This window comes from Leptonychotes weddellii, chromosome 16 (genome assembly GCF_054177405.1).
Source record: "Leptonychotes weddellii isolate Sample4059 chromosome 16, ASM5417740v2, whole genome shotgun sequence".
Taxonomy (NCBI): Eukaryota; Metazoa; Chordata; class Mammalia; order Carnivora; family Phocidae; genus Leptonychotes; species Leptonychotes weddellii.
Window position 1 is genome coordinate 45,639,662 of NC_138384.1, and position 21,153 is coordinate 45,660,814.

General features: G+C 50.2%; 1 protein-coding gene across 7 annotated transcripts in view; it reads left to right on the plus strand.

Annotated features, from left to right (window-relative positions):
- The window catches only part of TRPM4 (transient receptor potential cation channel subfamily M member 4), a 37,122-nt gene that overhangs the window by 6,733 nt on the left and 9,236 nt on the right, over window positions 1-21,153 (plus strand). For 4 of the 7 annotated variants that reach the window (XR_014141034.1, XR_014141035.1, XR_014141036.1 and 1 more), the window contains exons 6-17: window positions 651-834; window positions 3,353-3,414; window positions 3,556-3,747; window positions 4,041-4,140; window positions 7,737-7,849; window positions 8,121-8,462; window positions 8,622-8,756; window positions 14,040-14,184; window positions 14,345-14,490; window positions 15,888-16,000; window positions 16,368-16,445; window positions 19,980-20,405. Coding sequence is in view for 4 of the 7 variants with exons in the window: in XM_081807611.1 (XP_081663737.1) it covers window positions 651-834; window positions 3,353-3,414; window positions 3,556-3,747; window positions 4,041-4,140; window positions 7,737-7,849; window positions 8,121-8,462; window positions 8,622-8,756; window positions 14,040-14,184; window positions 14,345-14,490; window positions 15,888-16,000; window positions 16,368-16,445; window positions 19,980-20,405 (2,036 nt within the window). In the remaining 3 variants the exon portion in view is untranslated. The remainder of the gene's footprint in view (window positions 1-650; window positions 835-3,352; window positions 3,415-3,555; window positions 3,748-4,040; window positions 4,141-7,736; window positions 7,850-8,120; window positions 8,463-8,621; window positions 8,757-14,039; window positions 14,185-14,344; window positions 14,491-15,887; window positions 16,001-16,367; window positions 16,446-19,979; window positions 20,406-21,153) is intronic. The other 3 variants (XM_081807613.1, XM_081807612.1, XM_081807614.1) reach the window with 3 other exon arrangements.

Sequence of the window (21,153 nt, forward strand, 5' to 3'; positions counted from 1 at the left end):
GAGGAGGGGCTGGGCGTCTGGACTCCTGGGTCTGAGGGCCTTGACTCTTGGGTCTGAGGCAGGAAAGCTGGGGGCCTGGACCCCTGGGTCTGAGGGAGGAGGGCGCTGGGGGTAGGACTCCTGGGTCTGAGGGAGGAGGGCTGGGGGTCTGGACTCCTGAGTCTGAGGGAGGAGGCCGCTGGGAGTCTAGACCCCTGGGTCTGAGGGAGGAGGCGGCTGGGAGTCTGGACTCCTGGGTCTGAGGGAGGAGGGGTTGGGGGCCTGGACTCCTGGGTCTGGGGGAGGAGGGGCTGAGGGTCTGAACTCCTGGGGCTGAGGGAGGAGGGGCTGAGGGCCTGGATTCCTGGGTCTGAGGGAGGAGGGGCTGGGGGCCTGAACTTCTGAGTCTGAGGGAGGAGGGCGCTGGGGGTAGGACTCCTGAGTCTGAGGGAGGAGGCCGCTGGGGGCCTGGACCCCTGAGTCTGAGGGAGGAGGCGGCTGGGAGTCTAGACCCCTGGGTCTGAGGGAGGAGGAGGCTGGGAGTCTGGACTCCTGGGTCTGAGGGAGGAGGTGGCTGGGAGCCTGGACCCCTGGGTCTGAGGGAGGAGGGCTGCTGTCTGTCCTCCTGGTCCTGATGGAAAAACGCTCCGGTCTGGCCGCTTGTCCCCCAGGGCTCGTTCCCTGCGAGGTACCCGTGGCGTGGCGACTCCGACGACAGGGTCCAGTTTTCGCTCGACTACAACTACTCGGCCTTCTTCCTGGTGGACGACGGCACCCACGGCCGCCTGGGCGGGGAGAACCGCTTCCGCCTGCGCTTCGAGTCCTACGTGGCGCAGCAGAAGACAGGCGTGGGAGGTGAGCGGCTTCCTCCCCCCGGGGCCGCGGCGCAGGGCTCAGGATCCCCGGGGTCCCGTCTGGTGGAGGTCTGGGGACTGAGGGCCGGAGGAGTTACCTCTGGTCAAGCTCCTTCTCCCACTATTTGCTTTGCCTTTAAAAATCTTTGTCTCGAAATCTAAACTACACGAAAGCGGATGGCTCGGTGCAGTTTTAAGAAACTGAACCCGCGTGTGCAGGGAGCACCCAGATCAAGACACCTATCACCGGCCCCCGGAAGCCTTTCCCTTCCCGCTGCCGGGGGTCACGGGGCCTGCGAGTAGGGCGGGGGGCGGGGAGGGGTTCTGACCGCGCCTCTGCTGCCTGTGAACGGCATCCTACACCATCTGCACGTTCTTGACTCTGGCTTGCTGTAGTTGACATTATTTCTGTGAGATTCACCCCTGTCATTGCACTAGTTATGGTCTGTAAGTAACCCATGGGTCAAAAAAAGGAAAAAAAAAAAAAAAGCCAGAAAATATTTTGAACTGGATGGTAAGAAATATAGGACCTATGAGCACTTTTGGAATGGAGCTAAAGCGGTATCTAGAGGGAAATTTGTAGATTTAAATGCATATATCAAAAAATGGAAGAAAGGCTGAAAGTCGATGATTTAAGCCTCCAATTAAAAACAAAACAAAACAAAACAAAAAACCAGAAGGGCGCCTGGCTGGCTCAGTCAGTAGAGCATGTGACTCTTGATCTCCGGGTTGTGAGTTCAAGCCCCACATGGGGTGTAGAGATTACTTAAAAAAATAAAATCTTAAAAAGAAAAGAAAGAGGGGCGCCTGGGTGGCTCAGTCAGTTAAGCTTCTGCCTTTGGCTCAGCTCATGATCTCAGGGTCCTGGGATTGAGCCCCGCATCTGACTGCCTGCTCAGCGGGGAGTCTGCTTCTCCCTCTCCCTCTGCCCCTCCCCCCACTTGTGGTCTGTCTCTCTCTGTCAAATGCTCTCCCTCTCTCTCAAATAAATATATTTTTTTAAAAAAGAAAGAAAAAAGGGAAGACACCTCCAAACTCCTCTACCTGCCCTCTTTCCCCAAGCTGCACTGAATTTATATGTCACTTTCTTTCTTTCTTTTTTTAAATTTTATTTATTTATTTGAGAGAGAGAGAGAAAGCATGTACATAGGGAGAGTGAGAGGGAGAAGCAGACTTCCCGCCGAGCAGGGAGCCCAATGCGGGACTCGATCCCAAGACCCTGAGATCATGACCTGAGCTGAAGGCAGACGCTTAAGTGACTGAGCCACCCCGGCGCCCCTATATGTCACTTTCTGATAGGTTAACGTGGTATTTGTTTTTCCATTTATTCAAGCCTGGTCCTTAAGTAAGGTTTGTCAATTTCCTCATAAAAATCTCATACCTTTCTGGATGAATTAATTCCCAGGTAATTTGTCATTTTTATGAAAACATGGATAATCTAGTTTGGAGAAAAGTTTTTTATTTTTGTGTATTTTTTTTTTTTTTGTATCGGTTCTCTTACCAGATTCTTATTAATATTTATTTATTTTGAGTGGAGTCTCCAATTTTCTGAGAATCTAAGTCATGTTGTCTTCCAATAGATACCTTTGTCTCTTCCAGCTTAAAAAAAAAATACTAGTTTGCATTCCAATTTTACTTTCTTTCATCATTACATTAGGTCAAAACTCCTGGATGAGTGTGAATAGAAGTAACGTTGTCTTGTTTGTTATTTTACTGGGAATAGAATTAGTAGAAAACTATCTTACATGATTTTGCTTTTAGGCTTTGGAAACATTTTTATTGTATTTAGATAGTTCTTTCTTTCTTTCTTTTTCTTTCTTTCTTTCATTTAAAGATTTTATTTATTTGTTTTTGAGAGAGAGAAAAAGCAGGAGCAGGGAGAGGGGTGAGGGGCTGAGGGAGAAGCAGGCTCCCTGCTGAGCCTCAGGGCACCCGATACGGGGCTCGACGCGGGGGCTTGACGCGGGGCTTGATGTGGGGCTTGATCCCAGGACCCTGGGATCTTGACCTGAGCCGAAGGCATATGCTTAACCGACTGAGCCACCCAGGTGCCCTCTTTCTTTGATTTTATTTTTAAGAAATCTTTACACCCAACGTGGGGCCCAAACTCACAACCCTGATCCAGAGTCACATGCTCTACCAACTGAGCCAGCCAGGTGCCCCTAGGTAGTCCTTTCTAGTCCTTATGTCCTTCATTTCTGTTTAAACTTCCATCCTTTCCTGGCTCCTGGGCTGTTAGGCAATTACAGGAGTGACTCATGCCATAAATACCTGCTTCATTTGGGAGCCTAGGAGTCCAGGCCCCCAGCCCCTTCCTTCCCTGGGAAGTCAAGTATTACTATCTTCAAAATCTGATCCTTCCTAACCTGCTCAAAGATATGACAATTCCCGTGAGCCATAGGACACAGGATTAGGCAGAAGCCAAGTTTGTCCCAGGGACTCATGGGAAATATGGTTCTTTCCCATCTCTGGCAAAGGCTGATGGGAGGTGACCAAGCCCCTGGCTCTCTTCTCCCCAGGGACTGGAATTGACATCCCTGTCCTCCTCCTCTTGATTGATGGTGATGAGAAAATGTTGAAGGTATAGGGTTTAAGTGGGGAGGTGGCTGGGAGCCCTGACTCCTGGCTCCTGAGTCTCAGGGGAGGACAGGGCTGGGGATCTGGACTCCAGGTGGGATGAACACTTGCCTTCCCTGATCTGACTGCCCCTTTTATCCTGTAGCAGGTAGAGAATGCCACCCAGGCTCAGCTCCCCTGCCTCCTGGTGGCTGGGTCCGGGGGAGCTGCAGACTGCCTGGCAGAGATCCTGGAAGACACTCTGGCTCCAGGGAGAGGGGGGAGCAGGCAAAGTGAAGCGCGGGATCGGATTAAGCGTTTCTTCCCCAAAGGGGACCCTGAGGTTCTGCAGGCCCAGGTATGACATTGGGGGCCCAACTCTGAATCCTGAGATGGGAGGGAGCTGGGGACCCGGGTCCCTGGGTCTTGAGAGATGAGGATGCTGAGGTCTTGGAGTCCTGGATCCCAGGGAAGAGGAGAATGGAGGCCCAGACTCATGGATTTGAGGGAGGAGAGGCCTGGGGGCCCAGACTCCCAGGTTCTGGGAGTCGAGGGTGCTGGGCATCTAGACTACTAGGTCCTGGAGGGAATGGTTTCCTGTGACTCTGCAGACAGAGTTGGGCTTAGGGTGTGGAATTCGGTATTCTGCAGGTGGAGAGGATCATGACCCGGAAGGAGCTGCTGACAGTCTATTCATCTGAGGATGGCCCTGAGGAATTTGAGACCATTGTTTTGAAGGCCCTTGTCAAGGGTAAGCCGACCCCAAATTCTCCTCCTTTCTCAGCTCAACTTTGGACACCTTTCTTGGCCTGGGCACTTTATCCATCCTCTCTAAAGTTGGGCTCCTTTTTATCTCTTTTCTTTTTCTTATTCCCCTTGGCAGTGTTTCTTGGGGCTTTGCATGGTGCTGTTTGGACAGTTTTCCCAAGATACTTTCATTATGTCCCAACATTGTTTTCTTTCTGTTGGATTCATGCATGCATGCATCCATCCATCTGTACATTGATCTTTCCATCTACCCATTATTCCATTCATCCTTCATTCTTCCATCCATCCAATCATCCATTCATCTTGCCTTCCACCCATCCTTCTACCTGTCCATCCACATATCTATGGACAGTTCCATCCACTCATTCTTCCTTCCATCCATCTTTGATCCATCCATCCATCCGTCGTCCATCCATCCATCCTTCCATCTATCTACCCACTCGCCCTGTCTTCCTTTCCTACATAGCTCCAATACGTTTTAAGCGCTGAGGGGTAGGGGAGTCAGAGATGAACCAGAGCACCATCTCCCATTGAGGAACTCCTGATATTTTACTACAGGAATGGATGATGAAAACCAAGGTAGGGAGCAGAATGGCCACCTGGTAGAGGCTAGGGATGGGGATCATGTATTCATTCAATAACATCATCCTAGGCTCCAGAGACTAAAGCAGACCCATTTCTTGCTCTGAAGGACCGCAGATCCTACCAGAGTTTTTTGGACACAACCTTAAGTAAAATTGAAGACCAAAGCGTTGGGGGGGAAACCACTGTCAGTAAAGAGACAAGGAGGGGGTGCTATTTAAATGGGTCTTGAAGAGCTAGTAGAATCTGGACTTAGTGAGATGGGGAGATAGGATAAATAAATGGTAAGGAGGATTCCTAGAACTCTGTGGGGATGAGGGTGGGGAGAGTAGTTTTGGTGTCAGAAGTTTTACAGGGAAAACACCCACTTGGGTAAAAACTCCCAAGAGGCATAGTGTCAGTCCCAGGTCCCCACCCCAATTGTATCCAGCATGTTCTGTGGTGTGACAGAAAGAGCAATTACTTTTGACTTTGGAGTCAGATGAAGCTGAATTGGAATACCAGTTTGGCCCCTCCCTTTCTGTGTGACCTTGACAAAGAGACTTCCCCCACTCTGAGCCTTAGTTTCTTTCTCTGAAAAGTGGAGATGATATCTTGCAGGAGTGTTGCGAGCCTCAGGGACAGCTTATGAACAGTGCCTGGTCTCCAGGGATGGGCCAATAAATGGGAGCTCTTTTTTTTTTTTTTTTAATTAAGTAGGCTCCCCGGAGTGGAGCCCAACATGGGACCTAAACTCATGACCCTGAGATCAAGGCGTGAGCTGAGATCAAGAGTCGGATGTTTAACCGACTGAGCCACCCAGGCACCCAGGGAGCTGTTCTTAATAAAATTCCATTTCCTGTGGGGACACATCCCGTAAACAGCAGCGAATGGCAGTCAGTGAGCAAATCTGCTTCACTTCACAGAAGTTAATGCACCAGCCTCTTGGGAGAAAACAGGGCGGCTGTGGAATGGGTGGTTTGCAGGGATGGTGTCGTCAGTCTGTTGTCTGCAGAAGTGGAAGCGATCCGCTCTGCTGGGGACATTGGAGCCGGCTGGGCGGGCTCAGTGATAGCAGAGTTGAATGGATGAGGTTTCAGCAGGTGAGGAAGAAAGCGGGGAGGAGATGCATGCTCCTTAAGAGTGTGGCATGAGCCCAGGCACTGTGCCGAGCATTTGGCAGACATTTTGCCCATGATCCTCCATTCCTGCTTGCAGGGGGTGTGGGGCTGGGCAGAGAGGGTCGGAGGGCTAGAGGGATGGGACTTAGGGATTGATGAGCTGGGGGATGTGAAGGAAAGGGAGGGGCAGGGACAGCACAGGGACGGGGGGAGGGTCTGCCTCGTTGCCTGGGTGGACAAAGGAGCCATCCCTGAGATACAGAACCCAGGGAAGGTCGGTTCTGGGGAAAGATGCTGAGCTCCATATGGGACATGGCGAGCGTGATGGATGGGGGGCGTCCAGGTGATAAATGGGGAGATGTGTTAAGGCAGCATAGCAAGTGAGATATTATAATTTTTTTTCTTGTCTTGAAACTGTGAGGAAAGTCGGGGAGGTCTATAGAATCTTAGAAAAGCCCACTGTGAATTTGCTTCTGGGTTTTGAAAAGAAATATAGGGGCGCCTGGGTAGCTCAGTCGGTTGAGCGTCCGACTCTTGATTTCAGCTCAGGTCTTGATCTCAGGGTAGTGAGTTCAAGCCCTGTGTTGGGTTCCATGTCCAGCATGGAGCCTACTTATAAAATATGTATATAAAGTTATGTGGTCCTAGGCATGTGACTGCCTCTCTCTCGACCTTTTTCCTCAACCACTGGCCTTCAAGGTTCCCCACAGTTCTTACCGTTAACAATGCTGCAAAGTGGGTACCATGATTATCCCCATTTTATAGATGAGGGAACAGAGGCTCGAAAGGCCAGGGGCTTTCCTGAAGAGACTCCACTGGTATTGGTGGAGCTGGGACTGGAACCCAGATCCGCCTGCCTCAGAGCCCATTGTTCACCTGCACTCCACTAGATTGCCTAGTCCCGCCACTCCAGTTTTCAGAACAACCAAAATGGCCCTCCTTAGTTTTGGAAATCCACGTGAAGCAAGTGGACACAGAAGGAAAAATGGCACAAGTGGTCCGGACACCAGCAGTGTCTAGACTTTGCTTGGCTTCTCCTTGGAACCTTCTCTGGATGCTTCAGATTTTTCTGGCCCCTCGTTGACCATACATGTTTGGATCCGTTAATTGTTGTGTCAAAGTTTTAAAGGCCCTTTGCTCTTCCTCATTCTTTTTAATGACCTCCAGGGCCTTCCGGAGCCCCTCTGCTGTTCGGAGTTTTTTCCCATCTCATTTTCTGCTGCTCATTTTTATTTCTCTGTCTTCTCACAAATACACTTATGTTTCCAGGAAATCAGAGTGACTCACATTTGCCGTCCCTTGCTGTGTTTGCCTGCACGCAGACCTTGGCTCAGGCCGCTCCTGCTGCCTTGGAAGTTTCTTTTCTCATCTTAGATGCACACCTCCAAATCCTGCCCATCTTTCAAAGCCCTACCTCCATGCCCGTCCTCTAGGAGGCCCCCTTGGATCACTCCACACCTCTGTGAGTGTAGCCTCCCCTAATCACATTCTGTGCCCACCTCCGAGGGCACCAATCCCTTGGAAGGTAGTTACGTGGTTTCTGGACACATTTCTCTGGAAGGATCTCCTTCAAGGCAGGGGCTGCATCCAGTTTCTTTCTCCGTCCCTCCCATTGCCTGGTCCATAATGTACGTCAGTAAATGTGAAATGGATACCTGATTGCCTTTCTTCTTCTTGAGGACTCTAGAACGCTGGTCTGCCCTCTGCCCTGAGCTTAATAACCTTATGCTTGCAATAGCCTGACTTCTTAAAGACCCCAGACGCTACCCAACAACACCCCCTTTATATGGGGTTTAAATGTCCCGTATCTCCCATTGAAGCAAAACAGACGTTCATCTGAAATTCCTACCACCCCCCACCCCCGACTTTTCACGCACTTTCCCTCTCACTCTTTCAGCTTGTGGGAGCTCGGAAGCTTCAGCTTACCTGGATGAGCTGCGTTTGGCTGTGGCTTGGAACCGCGTGGACATTGCGCAGAGTGAACTCTTCCGGGGGGACATTGAATGGCGGGTGAGGGGGCAGGACCGGGCGGGCTGTGGATCCTGACAAGGGGGATGCACTCTCCTCCCTGCTTGACTTCTTCCACATCTGGCTTGGTCTTCCATTATTGTCCAGCCTTCTCTTAATTGTCCATCTCTTCACATCTTGTTTCCCCTCTCCCCATCCGTCCATTCACCCACCCACCCAGTGACCCGTCACTCCTAGCTCTGTACCCCATCTCTTGTCCTTCACGTCCGACGTCACCTGGCCTTCTGTCTCTGTGCTCATCTCTTCCTGCCAGTCCGTCCACCTGGAAGCCTCACTCATGGACGCCCTCCTGAATGACCGGCCTGAGTTCGTGCGCTTGCTCATCTCCCATGGCCTCAGTGTGGGCCACTTCCTGACCCCGACGCGCCTGACCCAGCTTTACAGCGCCGCGCCCTCCAACTCGCTCATCCGCAGCCTTTTGGATCAGGCGTCCCACGGTGCAGGCACCAAAAGCCCAGTCCTTAAATCCTCTGCGGAGCCCCGACCCCCTGACGTGGGGCAGGTGCTGCGGCTGCTGCTGGGGGAGACATGCGCGCCGAGGTACAGCGCTGGGGGCGCCAGGGATCCCCACCAGGGAGAAGCCTGCAGGGAGAGCGTAAGGACTAGGCCCGTGAGCCTGGGGTGGGAGGACGGATCTGGGGGCAGGCCTGGGAACAGGGTGTGCGCCCAGACGGGGTGGGGTGGGGAGGGAGCTGATGGTTGGGGCGGAGTCAGGAAGGGGCCAGTCCTCACCACCCCCTCAACTCGCCTGCAGGTGGGTCTACTCTCGAACAGGGCCCACTCTGATCTCATGCTGGACACCATCCTCGGGCAGGCCCCCTGGAGTGACCTGCTCCTCTGGGCGCTGCTACTGAACAGAGCTCAGATGGCCTTGTACTTCTGGGAGATGGTGAGTGCTGGTTTGATCTCTGAATCTACTTTCTTCTACATCCCTGTCCTTTATCCCTACTGGACCCCAGTGCCTGAGCAGTAAGAGTCCCTGACCTCTGACGTCACTCCGACCCCCACCCCGGCCTCCGTTCCTGATCTGTGACTCCAGCTGCTGCTTCTCCTTCCCATCCCCCAATATCATGCAGTTCTCCTAACTCGTGTCTTCCGTTACCAACGTATACTGGGTATTTTCCCTTGTTCATACATGAGAACCAGTCTCATTCTTTCGGGATGGTTACCTGTATGAGGAAGTTAGACGTTACCCTGTAACTGATGGAGAGTCATTTAAACATAGTTACACTTGTACACTAGAGGCAAGGACATGAGCTAAGAAGGTAGATCTGGAGGCCTCCAGGCAGCCAAGATCGGGGCCTGGACTAAACACCTGGGATGGAGGTGTTGAGACATATTTGGGAAGTTTGAGAAGAAAAAAAAGTCATAGGATTTGAATAGGATCTAAGATACAACCTATATTTATGCCATAAAAATATCTTGACAGGGGGCCGCCTGGGTGGCTCAGCGTCTGCCTTCAGCTCAGGTCATGATCCCAGGGTCCTGGGATCGAGCCCCGCATTGGGCTCCCTGCTCTGCAGGGAGCCTGCTTCTCCCTCCACCTGCTCTTGCACTCTCTCTCTCCCTCTCAAATAAATAAATAAAATCTTTAAAAAAAAAAAAAAAGAAAAGAAATATCTTGACAGGACTTCTTCCTCCTTGGGTTGTTTTTAGCCCCTCAAGTCATGGGTTAAATATAGATTATTTTTCATTGAGACAAAATTCATATAACATAAAATTCACCATTTAAACCACTTAATATTGCACAACTTAGTAGTCTTTAGCACACTCACAGTGTTGTGCAAACTCTGTCTAGTTCCAGAACATTTTCATCATCCCAAAAGGAAACCTTGTACCCATTTAGCACTCACTCCCCATTCCCTCCTTCCCCAGCCCCTGGCAATGACTAATCTGCCCCCCGTCCCTATGGACTTGCCTATTCTGGATGTTGTGGCCCTTTGCACTTAATTTCTTATGCTTAACATAGTGTTTTCATGGGTCATCCAAGTTGTAGCATGTATCTGTGCTTCATTCCATTTTGTTACTAAATCATATTCCATTGTATCGATATGCCAAGCTCTGTCTATCCATTTATCTCTTGATGTCACATGGGTTGTGTGGACTTTCTGGCTATTGTGAATAATAGTGCTATGAACATTGGTGTACAAATATGTGTTTGAGTCCCCGCTTTCAGTTGTTTTGAGTACACATCGAGGAATGGAATTGCTGGATCATGTAACAATTTTAGGTTTAAGTTGTTGAGGAACTGCCATACTGTTTTCCACAGTGGCCACACCATTTTACATTCTCACCAGCAATGCACAAGGGTTCCAGTTTCTCCACATCTCCACCAACACTTGTTATTTTCTGTTTGTTTGTTTTTTATAATTGCCATCCTAATGTGGTTTTTATCTGTGTTTCCTTAATGATTGGTAACATGGAGCACCTTTTCATGTACTTATTGACCATCTGTATATCTTTCAATAAATGTCTGTTTAGGTCCTTTGCCCTTTTTTTTTTTTTGGAGAGAGAGTGAGTAAGTGGGGAGGGGCCGAGGGAGAGGGAGAGAGAGAATCTTAAGCGGGCTCCACATCCAGCAACTCGGGGCTTGATCTCATGACCCTGAGATCATGACCTGAGCTGAAATCAAGAGCCAGACGCTTAACCGACTGAACTACCAAGGTGCCGCAAAAGTTCTTCTTCCTTTTTTTGTTTTTTTAAAGATTTTATTTATTTATTTGAGAGAGAGAATGAGAGACAGAGAGCATGAGAGGGAGGAGGGTCAGAGGGAGAAGCAGACTCCCTGCCGAGCAGGGAGCCCGATGCGGGACTCGATCCCGGGACTCCAGGATCATGACCTGAGCCGAAGGCAGTCGCTTAACCAACTGAGCCACCCAGGCACCCCTTTTTTTTTTTTTTAAGAGAGGGAGAAGGGGGTTACAGAGGGAAAGGGGAGAGAATCTTAAGCAGGCTCCACACCCATCATGGAGCCCAACGAGGGGCTTGATCTCACAACCCTGAGATCATGACCTGAGCAGAAATCAAGAGTCAGACACTTAACCGACTGAGCCATCCATGTGCCTCCCTTTGCCCATTTTTAAAATTGGTTTGTCTTGTTTTTTGTGGTTGAATTGTATGAGTTCTTTATATGCTCTGGATATTGATCCCTTATCAGGTATGTGATTTGCAGATCTTTTCTCCCTTGCTGTGGGTTGTCTTTTCACTCAGTTCATAGTGCCCTTTGATTCATGAAAGTTTTAAATTTTGATCAAGTCCAATTTGTCTGTTTTTCTTTGTTTTTCCTTTTGGTGTCACATCTAAGTAACCATCACCAAATCCAAGGTCATGAAGTTTTATTCCTATGTTATCTTCTGAGGGTTTTATAGTTTTATAATTATATATAATTATTTAATCCTACCTGTTCATCTTATTGAGATTTCCCTGTGTGTGATGCGTCACTTCTCTTTTGCTGATTTCAAGATTCTCTGTTTTTGGCTTTCGACAATTTGATTATAATGTTTTGCAATGTGAATCTCTTTGAATTTATCCTGCTTCCATTTCTTTGCTGTTGGATGTGCAGATTCATGTCTTTCATCAAAATCTGGGGAGTTTTGGTACCCCAAACTTGAAATACCTTTATATATATCTCAAAATATTCTTTAAGTCTCGAAATATTCTTTTCTAGCCCTTTCTCGCTGTCCTCTTCCTTTGGGACTCCTATTATGCATATATTGGTATGGTTGACGGTGCCCCACAGGTCTCTTAGGGTCTGTGTATTCTTGTTTCTGCACCCCAAACCGGATAATCTCAATTGATCTATTTTCAAGTTCGTGCATACTTTCTTCTGCTTCCTCAAAGCTGCTGTTGAGCCCTTCTAGTGAATTTTTCATTTCAGTTATTGCACTTTTTAGCTCCAGAATTTCTACCTGGTTCCTTTTTTTTAATTTGTCTCTTTATTCCTATTCTTTGTTTAGTAAGACATCCTTCTCCTGGCTTTCTTTCATTTTCGTCCATGATTGCCTTTAGCTCTTTGAGCATATGTAAAGCATCAATTTAAAGTCTTTGTGTAGTAAGTCCAATGTCTGAGCTTCCACAGAGACAGTTTCTATTGATTTCTTTTTTTTTTCTCTTTCTTTCTTTCTTCCGTTCTTTCATTATTATTAATTTCTTTTCTTCCTGGGAATATGCCATTCTTGTTTCTTTGCAAGCCTCGTAGTTTTTTTTTTTTTTTTTAAAGATTTTATTTATTTATTTATTTATTTATTTTTTTTTTTTTAAAAGATTTTATTTATTTATTTGAGACAGAGAGAATGAGAGAGAGCAAGCACATGAGAGGGGGGAGGGTCAGAGGGAGAAGCAGACTCCTGCCGAGCAGGGAGCCCGATGCGGGACTCGATCCCGGGACTCCAGGATCATGACCTGAGCCGAAGGCAGTCGCTTAACCAACTGAGCCACCCAGGCGCCCAAGCCTCATAGTTTTTTGTTGAAAACTGGACAGTTTGAATATTATAATGTGGCAACTCTGGAAACCAGCTTACCCCCTTCCTCCAGGATTTGTTGTTGCTTGTTGTGGGTTATTGGTGGTAGTGTTTGTTTAGTGACTTTTCTAAGCTATTTGTGTAAAGGCTGTGTTCTTTGTCATGTGTGGCCACTGAAGTCCCTGTTCTGTTAGCTTAGTGGCCAGCTAGTGACTCATCAGAGAATTCCTTAAATGCCCGGGTTGGATAGGGAGAGCAAACGCCCCTGGCTTGCAGATTGGCTCTGTGTTGGATCTGCATTTCACTACTTAGGCAGGCTGTTTATAATTTTGCCTTAGCCTTCACTTCCTGCTTTTGCTGAGGTGAAAGGTCAGCAAGAGGTGAAAGCTTAGGGTTTTCTTTGGTCTTTTCTGAGCCTGCACCCAGTCTTGGTCATGCATGTAGCCTTCTAGTTTCCCTGATACATGTAGGAGCTTTTCAAACCCCTTATTCCTCAGAGTATCTCCTTCCCCAGCCACTTCCCTCCTCAGCTATTCAGTTTTTGCTTAACCCTGACTGTTACTCTCTCTTCAGGCAGCTGAGCCTAATACATTTGTCTTTAAATGCTTTCTTTTTTTTTTAGATTTTATTTATTTATTTGAGAGAGAGCACATGAGAAGGGGGAGGGTCAGAGGGAGAAGCAGACTCCCTGCCGAGCGGGGAGCCCGATGCCGGACTCCATCCCGGGACTCCAGGATCCTGACCTGAGCCGAAGGCAGTCGCTTAACCAACTGAGCCACCCAGGCGCCCCTTTAAATGCTTTCAAACACCACCCCCCGGGGAGCCATTTCTGCTTGGGGAAAGCCCCAAGAACAGTGAAACAAAGGCAGACCCTTGAGCTGTTCTTTCAGGGACATCTAAGTCCACACACACAACCACAATTGTTTACGAGTAAGATCTGAATTGCCCCCTCTGGTACCAAGGAATGTGGGCTGTTGCCTTCCAGGCTGCCCTTGAGCTGGGGAGTCAACAGTGGCAGTTCAAATGTCACAGTGCTCTTTTGCTGACACTTGGGGTTTTCTTTCTTCGTTGCGCCTTCTCCTATTTGTTGTAAGTTTTATATTCGGTTCTGGAACTCTGAGAAAGTTGACTCTGACAGCTTTTGCCAGCTTATCTGTTGCTTTTGTGGAGAGACAGGGTTTTGAAATTCTCTACTCTGCCATTTTAGGTGACAACTCCAGCTGCTTCTTGACCTGTCTATAGCCTCTGATGTCATTCTAACTCTGACCCAGCCCTTGGTCCCTGAACGACCTGACTTTTGACATTTTCACCTGATGACCTCCAGCTTCTTCCGTATTCATCGACAAACACTACCTCATCCTTGGCCTCTGATGACCCTGGTTCATTTCTTTTTTTTTTTTTTAAAGATTTTATTTATTTGAGAGAGAGAGAATGAGAGACAGAGAGCAGGAGAGGGAGGAGGGTCAGAGGGAGAAGCAGACTCCCCGCCGAGCAGGGAGCCCGATGCGGGACTCGATCCCGGGACTCCAGGATCATGACCTGAGCCGAAGGCAGTCGCTTAACCAACTGAGCCACCCAGGCGCCCCGACCCTGGTTCATTTCTGACTTCTGGTTCTGTCCCTTTCCCTTGACCACAGGCTTGCCCCCTCTCCGCACCCCCTTCTGTGAACCTCTCTGCACTCTATCCCTGACCCCTCTCTCTGCCTCTCCAGGGCTCTAATGCTGTAGCCTCAGCTCTCGGGGCTTGTTTGCTACTCCGAGTACTGGCACGCCTGGAGTCTGAGGCTGAGGAGGCAGCACGGAGGAAGGACCTGGCGGCCAAGTTTGAGGGTCTGGGTGCTGGTGAGCAAGGCATGGGTATGTGGGGGTGGGGGGACAGGGAGCTGCCCCGTAGGGGGTGGTGCGTCTCCCCACTCCTCTCCCAACCCTGCGCCTTCCCCTTCAGTCCCCTCATCTTTCCCCTCCCACCATCTCCTCCCTCCCTTTCTTCCCTCCCACATGAACCTCCCGCCCCCAGACCTTTTTGGTGAGTGCTACCGCAGCAGCGAGGAACGGGCCGCTCGCCTGCTGGTCCGTCGCTGCCCGCTCTGGGGGGATGCCACCTGTCTCCAGCTTGCCATGCAGGCTGATGCCCGCGCCTTCTTTGCCCAGGATGGGGTACAGGTGAGCATCTAAGGCGCCAACATCCCACACAGTTCCCACCTGGAAGCTTTGGGAAGTATGGAGGATAAGGCCCTGCCATTGTGGGCAGTGGATGGTCTTGACCAGCCTCCCCTCCCCGCAGGAGACCACCCGTCCTCCAGAAACTCTCTCCCAGAAGCGCTGCGCTTCCCATAAGACGCCCCACCCCTTGCCACAGCAAAGCCCACCCTCCTAAGAAGTTCTAGTCCTGAACAGAAATTCCTGGTGATGATAGGAAGTCCCATCTGTCACACAAGAAGTCCTCCCCTCACCCGCAGGAAATCCCATGTCTCCCAAAGGAAGCCCTACGTCATCTACAGGAAGTCCTTCCCACTTCCTTAAGGGGTTCTCAGTTCTAGGTCTCAACGATTAGAATGACCTCACTGAACAATTTTACCTAGTGTTTTGGGCATAGACAAACTGGCTTAGGAAGCCCCCCCCTTCCATAGGAAATCCTCTCCTTTGGGAAGCCCTTCTTTTTTTTTTTTTTTTTTAAAGATTTTATTTATTTTTCAACAGAGAGAGACAGTGAGAGAGGGAACACAAGCAGGGGAGGGGGAGAGGGAGAAGCAGGCTCCCGCGGAGCAGGGAGCCCGATGCGGGGCTTGATCCCAGGATCCTGGGATCATGACCCGAGCGGAAGGCAGACGCTTAACGACTGAGCCACCCAGGCGCCCCTGGGAAGCCCTTCTTGCCCCATGTCTCTCCCAGCATGTCTGTCCTGACATTTAAAATTTTTTTCTCAGTATCCTTAATGTAAATCTGACAAGGGCGTGATGACTCTCTGGCTCAGCGAGTTACAGCACGCGACTCTTGATCTCAGGGTTCAAGTCCCACACTGGGCATAAAGCTTAGTTAAAAAAATAAAAATAAAAACATTTGACGGGCTCAGAGAGTCCCACCCTCAGTACAGGAAGTCTGCTTACCCCAGCAGGAAGTCCCATCCTCACTTATCAGAATGATTTGGCTGGCATTTCAAGTAATTACCCAGAGCTCTTTGCTTTGAATAGTGGTTAAACTCATGGATTCCAGCTTGGGCCTCTTCCTTAACCTCCCGGTGCCCCGTCTGTGAAAAGGGAGAAAATGTTATTACCTGTTCTGGGAGTGTGGTGAGGGTTAAGTGGGCTAATCAACGTAAAGTGCTTAGCCTGGTATCTAGCATGTTGTGTTAATCAATGTTGGCTGTTTAACTCTACCAGCTAAAACCTGGGACAGGTCATCCTCACCTTTGACCTCCTTCCCCCTCACCCCCAATAGTTACAGTTGCTGTATTGAGCACCTGCTGTGCATGCTGCAGTTGTGGCCCAGCTCTTGCCTGGGGTCTTTAGAAAGGGTCTGTGGGGGAGATTCAGGCTCCTAATCCTCCTCACACCCCACAGTCTCTGCTGACACAGAAGTGGTGGGGGGAGATGGACAGCACCACTCCCATCTGGGCCCTGGTTCTCGCCTTCTTTTGCCCCCCACTCATCTATACCGACCTCATCACCTTCAGGTCAGTCCCCTGGGGTTAGGTTGGTAGGAGGGGGTTGCTCAGTTTCTCCTTCCTGCTCACTTCTGGCTGCCTTCCTACTTGGTCTGTCCAGTGCTTCCCCTCCGTTTGCTCTCTTTCCCCCTCCCCCAGGCTGAGGGCGTGTCTGGGAGGTGAGCTGTTGTGGGGGCTCTCTGCAGTGTCTCTGGGGAGAAGTTCCTCTGCCCTCTGGCCATGGCGCTGGGGGAAGGTCTCTTTGGGGTGACTCTGGAAAATGCTTCACTGTCTCCCTGCCATGCCTGTGGGTGAAGAAGTTTGGGTCTCTTTCTGAAGAATTCCTCTTCCACTCGCCCCTGCTCCCATTCCTCACTCGTGCTTTCCTCCATGCCAGGAAGTCAGAGGAGGAGTCCATGCAGAAGGACCTGGCATTTGACATGGATCAAGGCGTCAATGGGGAAGGCCCTGCTGGGTGAGTGAAGCCCCAGCACCATGTGAGGTGGGACACCCTGGGCAGCTTCAGGAGCACCAGGCGGTGGGAGCAAAGCCAGAGGGGAGGAGTGGAGCTTCAGGGGGTGATGGCTTCATGAAATCACTGAAGATACCAAGGAAGTTTCCCAAATGCCAAGCTCGAGGCTTGGGTCAAGGTTTGGTTCTGCCACCAGGGGGTTCCTCACAGGAAACCACTTTACTTCATGCTACAAATACTTCCATCTCGATGTAGCAAATGGAATCGGGTGGATTTGGTTCATTTAGGGATCTTTCATCTTTTTTTTTTTCTGACTCCAAGGGCCTTTGCTCTTAAATCTCTATGCTGGGGTACCCAGGCCTAAGCAAATAGTCTATCAAACTTCTGATAATGCCACCGAGTGGAGGTACCGAGGGACTTGGCCGTGAGTCGAACAGACCTGGGTTCAAATCTTGACTTTGACCTTAGAAGTGACTTCACCCCAAGCCTCAGTTTTCTTTTCAGTAAAATGAACATATGTGGAAGGTTGTGCCTGTGTTAGGTTAGGTTGGGCAATGCTGCATAAGAAAGCACCTAGGGGCGCCTGGGTGGTGCAGTTGGTTGAGCGTCTGACTCTTGGTTTCGGCTCAGATCATGATCTCAGGGTCGTGAGATCGAGCCCCACATTGGGCTCTGCGCTCAGCGCAGGGTCTGCTTGCGATTCTCTCTCTCCCTCTGCCCCTCCCACTTGTGCACTCTCTCTCTCTCTCTAAAATAGGTAAATAAATCTTTAAAAAAAAGAGAGAGAAAAAGAAAACATCCTACACTCTCAGTGACTGTCAACAACGAAGGCTTACTTCTCCCGCTCCATTTTTGGCTTGTCTGTGTCTTGGCTCCAGTATGGTTTCCACTGTGGGATGAGTGAGCACCTCCTAGCTGAGATGTTGCTGGTCTCATAGCAGAGGGAAAAGAGAAATGGCCAACCAGGAACTGGCCCTTACAGCCTCCGTGTGGAAGAAACACACGTCACTTGTGCCCACATTTCACTGACAAAAGTGAGGCATAGGGTAGTTCCTCAGCTCCTAATCCTTCCACTGAGAGGGAACCAAAATACTCGGTGCAGAGTAATACAGTGTGCCCCAGGGCCTGGGGGGAGCCGCGGGGGGGACTCCTGGAGATAACGTACAAAATGCATCAGAGTGTCCGGCACATAGGAAGTAGTCAATTGATGGAGTGTATTATTGCTACTGCTGTTATTGATCCATGTCTCATTTATTTTGTTGAATGGTGGGTGTAGGCATCAGGGTCTAAATTGCTGGTAATAGAGAAAGAGAGGAAGAGGCCCACGTTTATGTTCATCTTTGTACCCTCCATCTCTACTTTAGGCACTTAGGTGAGAAAAAGGAGGGCCCTGGCCTCCAACATCCCAGAAGAAAAATGTTTCTGGTAACTGTTAGAAACATGATCAGAGGGCGCCTGGGTGGCTCAGTTGGTTAAGCGACTGCCTTCGGCTCAGGTCATGATCCTGGAGTCCCGGGATCGAGTCCCGCATCGGGCTCCCTGCTCGGCAGGGAGTCTGCTTCTCCCTCTGCCCTCTTCCCTCTCATGCTCTCTGTCTCTCATTCTCTCTGTCTCAAATAAATAAATAAAATCTTTAAAAAAAAAAAGAAACATGATCAGAAGCCAGAAGTCTGTAAGACCCACTACATACCTCAAGGAGCAGTCGAATTGAAATATATATATATGCATACATATTTTTCTGAGACAATGCACAATGAATACAATGTATTTGTCAAGATAGAAGAGAAAACTAAGAAAAAAAATTGGGACCACTGAAAACGGTTGGCTGGAAGTCCCCAGTGTCAGGATCAGGAACGATGTCCTTGCCCAGGGAGTTCCCAACTTTTGCACCATGACGATCAGTGACAGTGACATTAGCTGATGCCACAGAACACTTACAGAGGGTAGCCAGTGCGCTGAATCCTTTAGAAAATCAGTTTATTTTCTCAACAACCCAATGCAGTAGGGTCTATTATCATCCCCATTTCACAGTTGCAATCACCGAGGCACTAAGTCACTTGCCTCAGCTCATGTGATTTGTAGGTGGTAGAGGTGGGATTTGAACCCAGATCTTCTTGTTCCCGAAGCTGTGGAGAGCCACCTCCATGGTGAGCTTTGTAAAAGGACAGATTCCTGGATTCTCCCCCAGGGAGGCTCAGGACGGGCCCAGGAATCTGTGCGGCCTGGTTGTGCCTGATTCAAGATGGCGGATGGTGGGGAGCATTGTGACCACACATTTTTGTTCCCAGGGCCCCACAGAGGGTGAGATGCAAAATACCAAGTCTGTTTTCCCTCGACATTAGGGAACTTCCTGTCCTCTCTGCATTGCACTTTCTTTAGCTTTTATAATTCTTTCCTCTTGTTTTCTTGAGAACAGCTTTACTGAGATAAAATCCACATATCATTCAGTTCACCCATTTAAGGTGTTACAATTCAGTGGTTTTTGGTACATTCACAGAATTGTGCAATTGTCACCACAATCAATCTTAAAACATTTTTGTCACCACAACAAGAAACTCTGTACCCCTTAATGGTCACTCTGTATTCCTCCCTTCCCCCAGCCCTCGGCGGCCAATAATTGGCTTTCCGTCTCAAAGAATTTCCCTATTCCTGACGTTTTGTATGAATGGAGTCATATGCTTTGTGGCCTTCTATGATTGGTCTCATTAACTTAGCGTCTTGTTTTCAAGGTTTCTCCAAGTGGTAGCTCGCATCAGTGCTCCATTCCTTTTTAGTGCTAAATAATATTCTGTTGTATGGATGGACGACATTTGATTTATCCATGGATCAGTTGATGCACATTTGGGTTGTTTCCACTTTGGGGTTATTTTCTTTCTGCTTGGTTTATAAAAAGAAGATGCCTCTCCAAGCCAGTTTATTTTTCCTGTTAGCTTGTTGAGTTTATTTGTATTATTCATTTTGGCATTTCTGGTTTGAGGTCAGAATGAAGAGTCAGGATGAAATTGGGACAGAGGGTCAGAACTTGGACAAGAAGGGTCAGAGGTAGGAGTGGACCAAGGTCAGAATTCAGAAGCCAAATACGGCTGTTTGCTCTGAGGTCAGATATGAGGCACACTGGGCTGGACAATCTGACATCAGACTTTCTGGGTCAGAAGTTAATATTCAGGCACCGGGCTGTCAAACCTGGGGAGCTGAGGTCATGAAAGTGAGGGGGTCAGAGGTCAGGTAGATGGTCCAAGGTCAGACAGAGTCAGGGGTTGTGAAGGTGAAAGAAGAGGGACCTGAAGTTAGAAGTCAGACCAGGGTCAGAGGGTGGAGAAGGTCAGAGGCGGAAGGTCAGCAGTCTTGAGGGTAGATCTCAGAGGTCAGAGGTTAGATACAGGGGTCAAAAGTCAAGGGGATGGTAGACAGGGGACTTGGTTTCAGGTCAAGCAGGGTTAGAGGTCAGATGTGAATGGTGAGAGGTCTTGATGACGGTGAAGAGGGGCTCAGAGGTCAGGCTGAGCCCTCCTCCCTTCCCCCCTTCCCCCCCCCCAGGCTGGCAGAGACCCCCGAGAAGACGGCCGTGCGGCGCTGGGGCCCACGCAGGGGCTGCTGCGGCGGGTGCCCCCCACGCCTGCGCCGCTGGCCCCAGTTCTGGGGGGCGCCGGTGACCGCCTTCATGGGCAACGTGGTCAGCTACCTCCTCTTCCTGCTGGTGTTCGCCCGGGTGCTGCTCCTCGACTTCCAGCCCGAGGCGCCCGGTGCCCTGGAGCTGCTGCTCTACTTCTGGGTCTTCACCCTGCTCTGCGAGGAGCTCCGGCAGGGCCTGGGCGGCGGCTGGAGCAGCCTGACCACCCGGGGCCCCGGGCCCGGCCCCCAGCGGGCCCCGCTGCGCCACCGGCTGAGCCTCTACCTCGCTGACACCTGGAACCAGTGCGACCTGGTGGCCCTCACCTGCTTCCTCCTGGGCGTCGGCTGCCGGTGAGTGTCCCTGCTGCTTGCCACTCCGCGCCTCTCTGCTGGGCTGGAGCCAACCCCGCTTTTCCCGGAAACACGCACGAAAGCCCCTTCTTGATCGAAAGCACCGCATCCAGATGGCCCCCAGGCAGTTCGCTCACACCTGGGTATCTGGCTTTAGGGACGGCCGGACTAGGGCAAGGGCCTCACTGTTTTTCTAGATCTGCAGGTCGGGCGGGCTTTTCTCTGCTCCCCCAGACCTGGCCCTGCGGCTGCACGGGAAGCCCCGCTGAACTCAGTCTTCCCCCAGACAGGGGCCAGGCCCGGAGGTGGGGGGGTGGGGGGCACGCTCACCTTCCCCGCTCTGCCGCCCCCTCGCCCCAGCCTCCAGGACTCCCCTCTTCCCTCCAGTCCATCCCCACAAGACTCTTTTTACTCTCAGAGCTGTCCTGCCCCTGCCTGCTTCCCCGGGCTGCCCAGCGCCCCTGGACCCGGTCCTGGGGGCGCTGCCTGGTGGAGACCCGTCCAGCTCTGCAGGCCTGCATCCCCATTCCTTTCCCTTTTCTTCATCCAGGCTCCAGCCCCTCCGGGCAGCTTGCAGTTCCTTCCTCACAGCGCGTAATTATAATGATCCGTGTAATTATTTTTTTACCAGAATTTTTACCAGTACAGATAAGCTCTTATCAAGGAATGGTTTTCATTTCTGCAAATTTCCTCAATCAGTTTTATCTGCAGGGCAGTTAAACACATTTCAGTTTTAGTTTCTGAAATT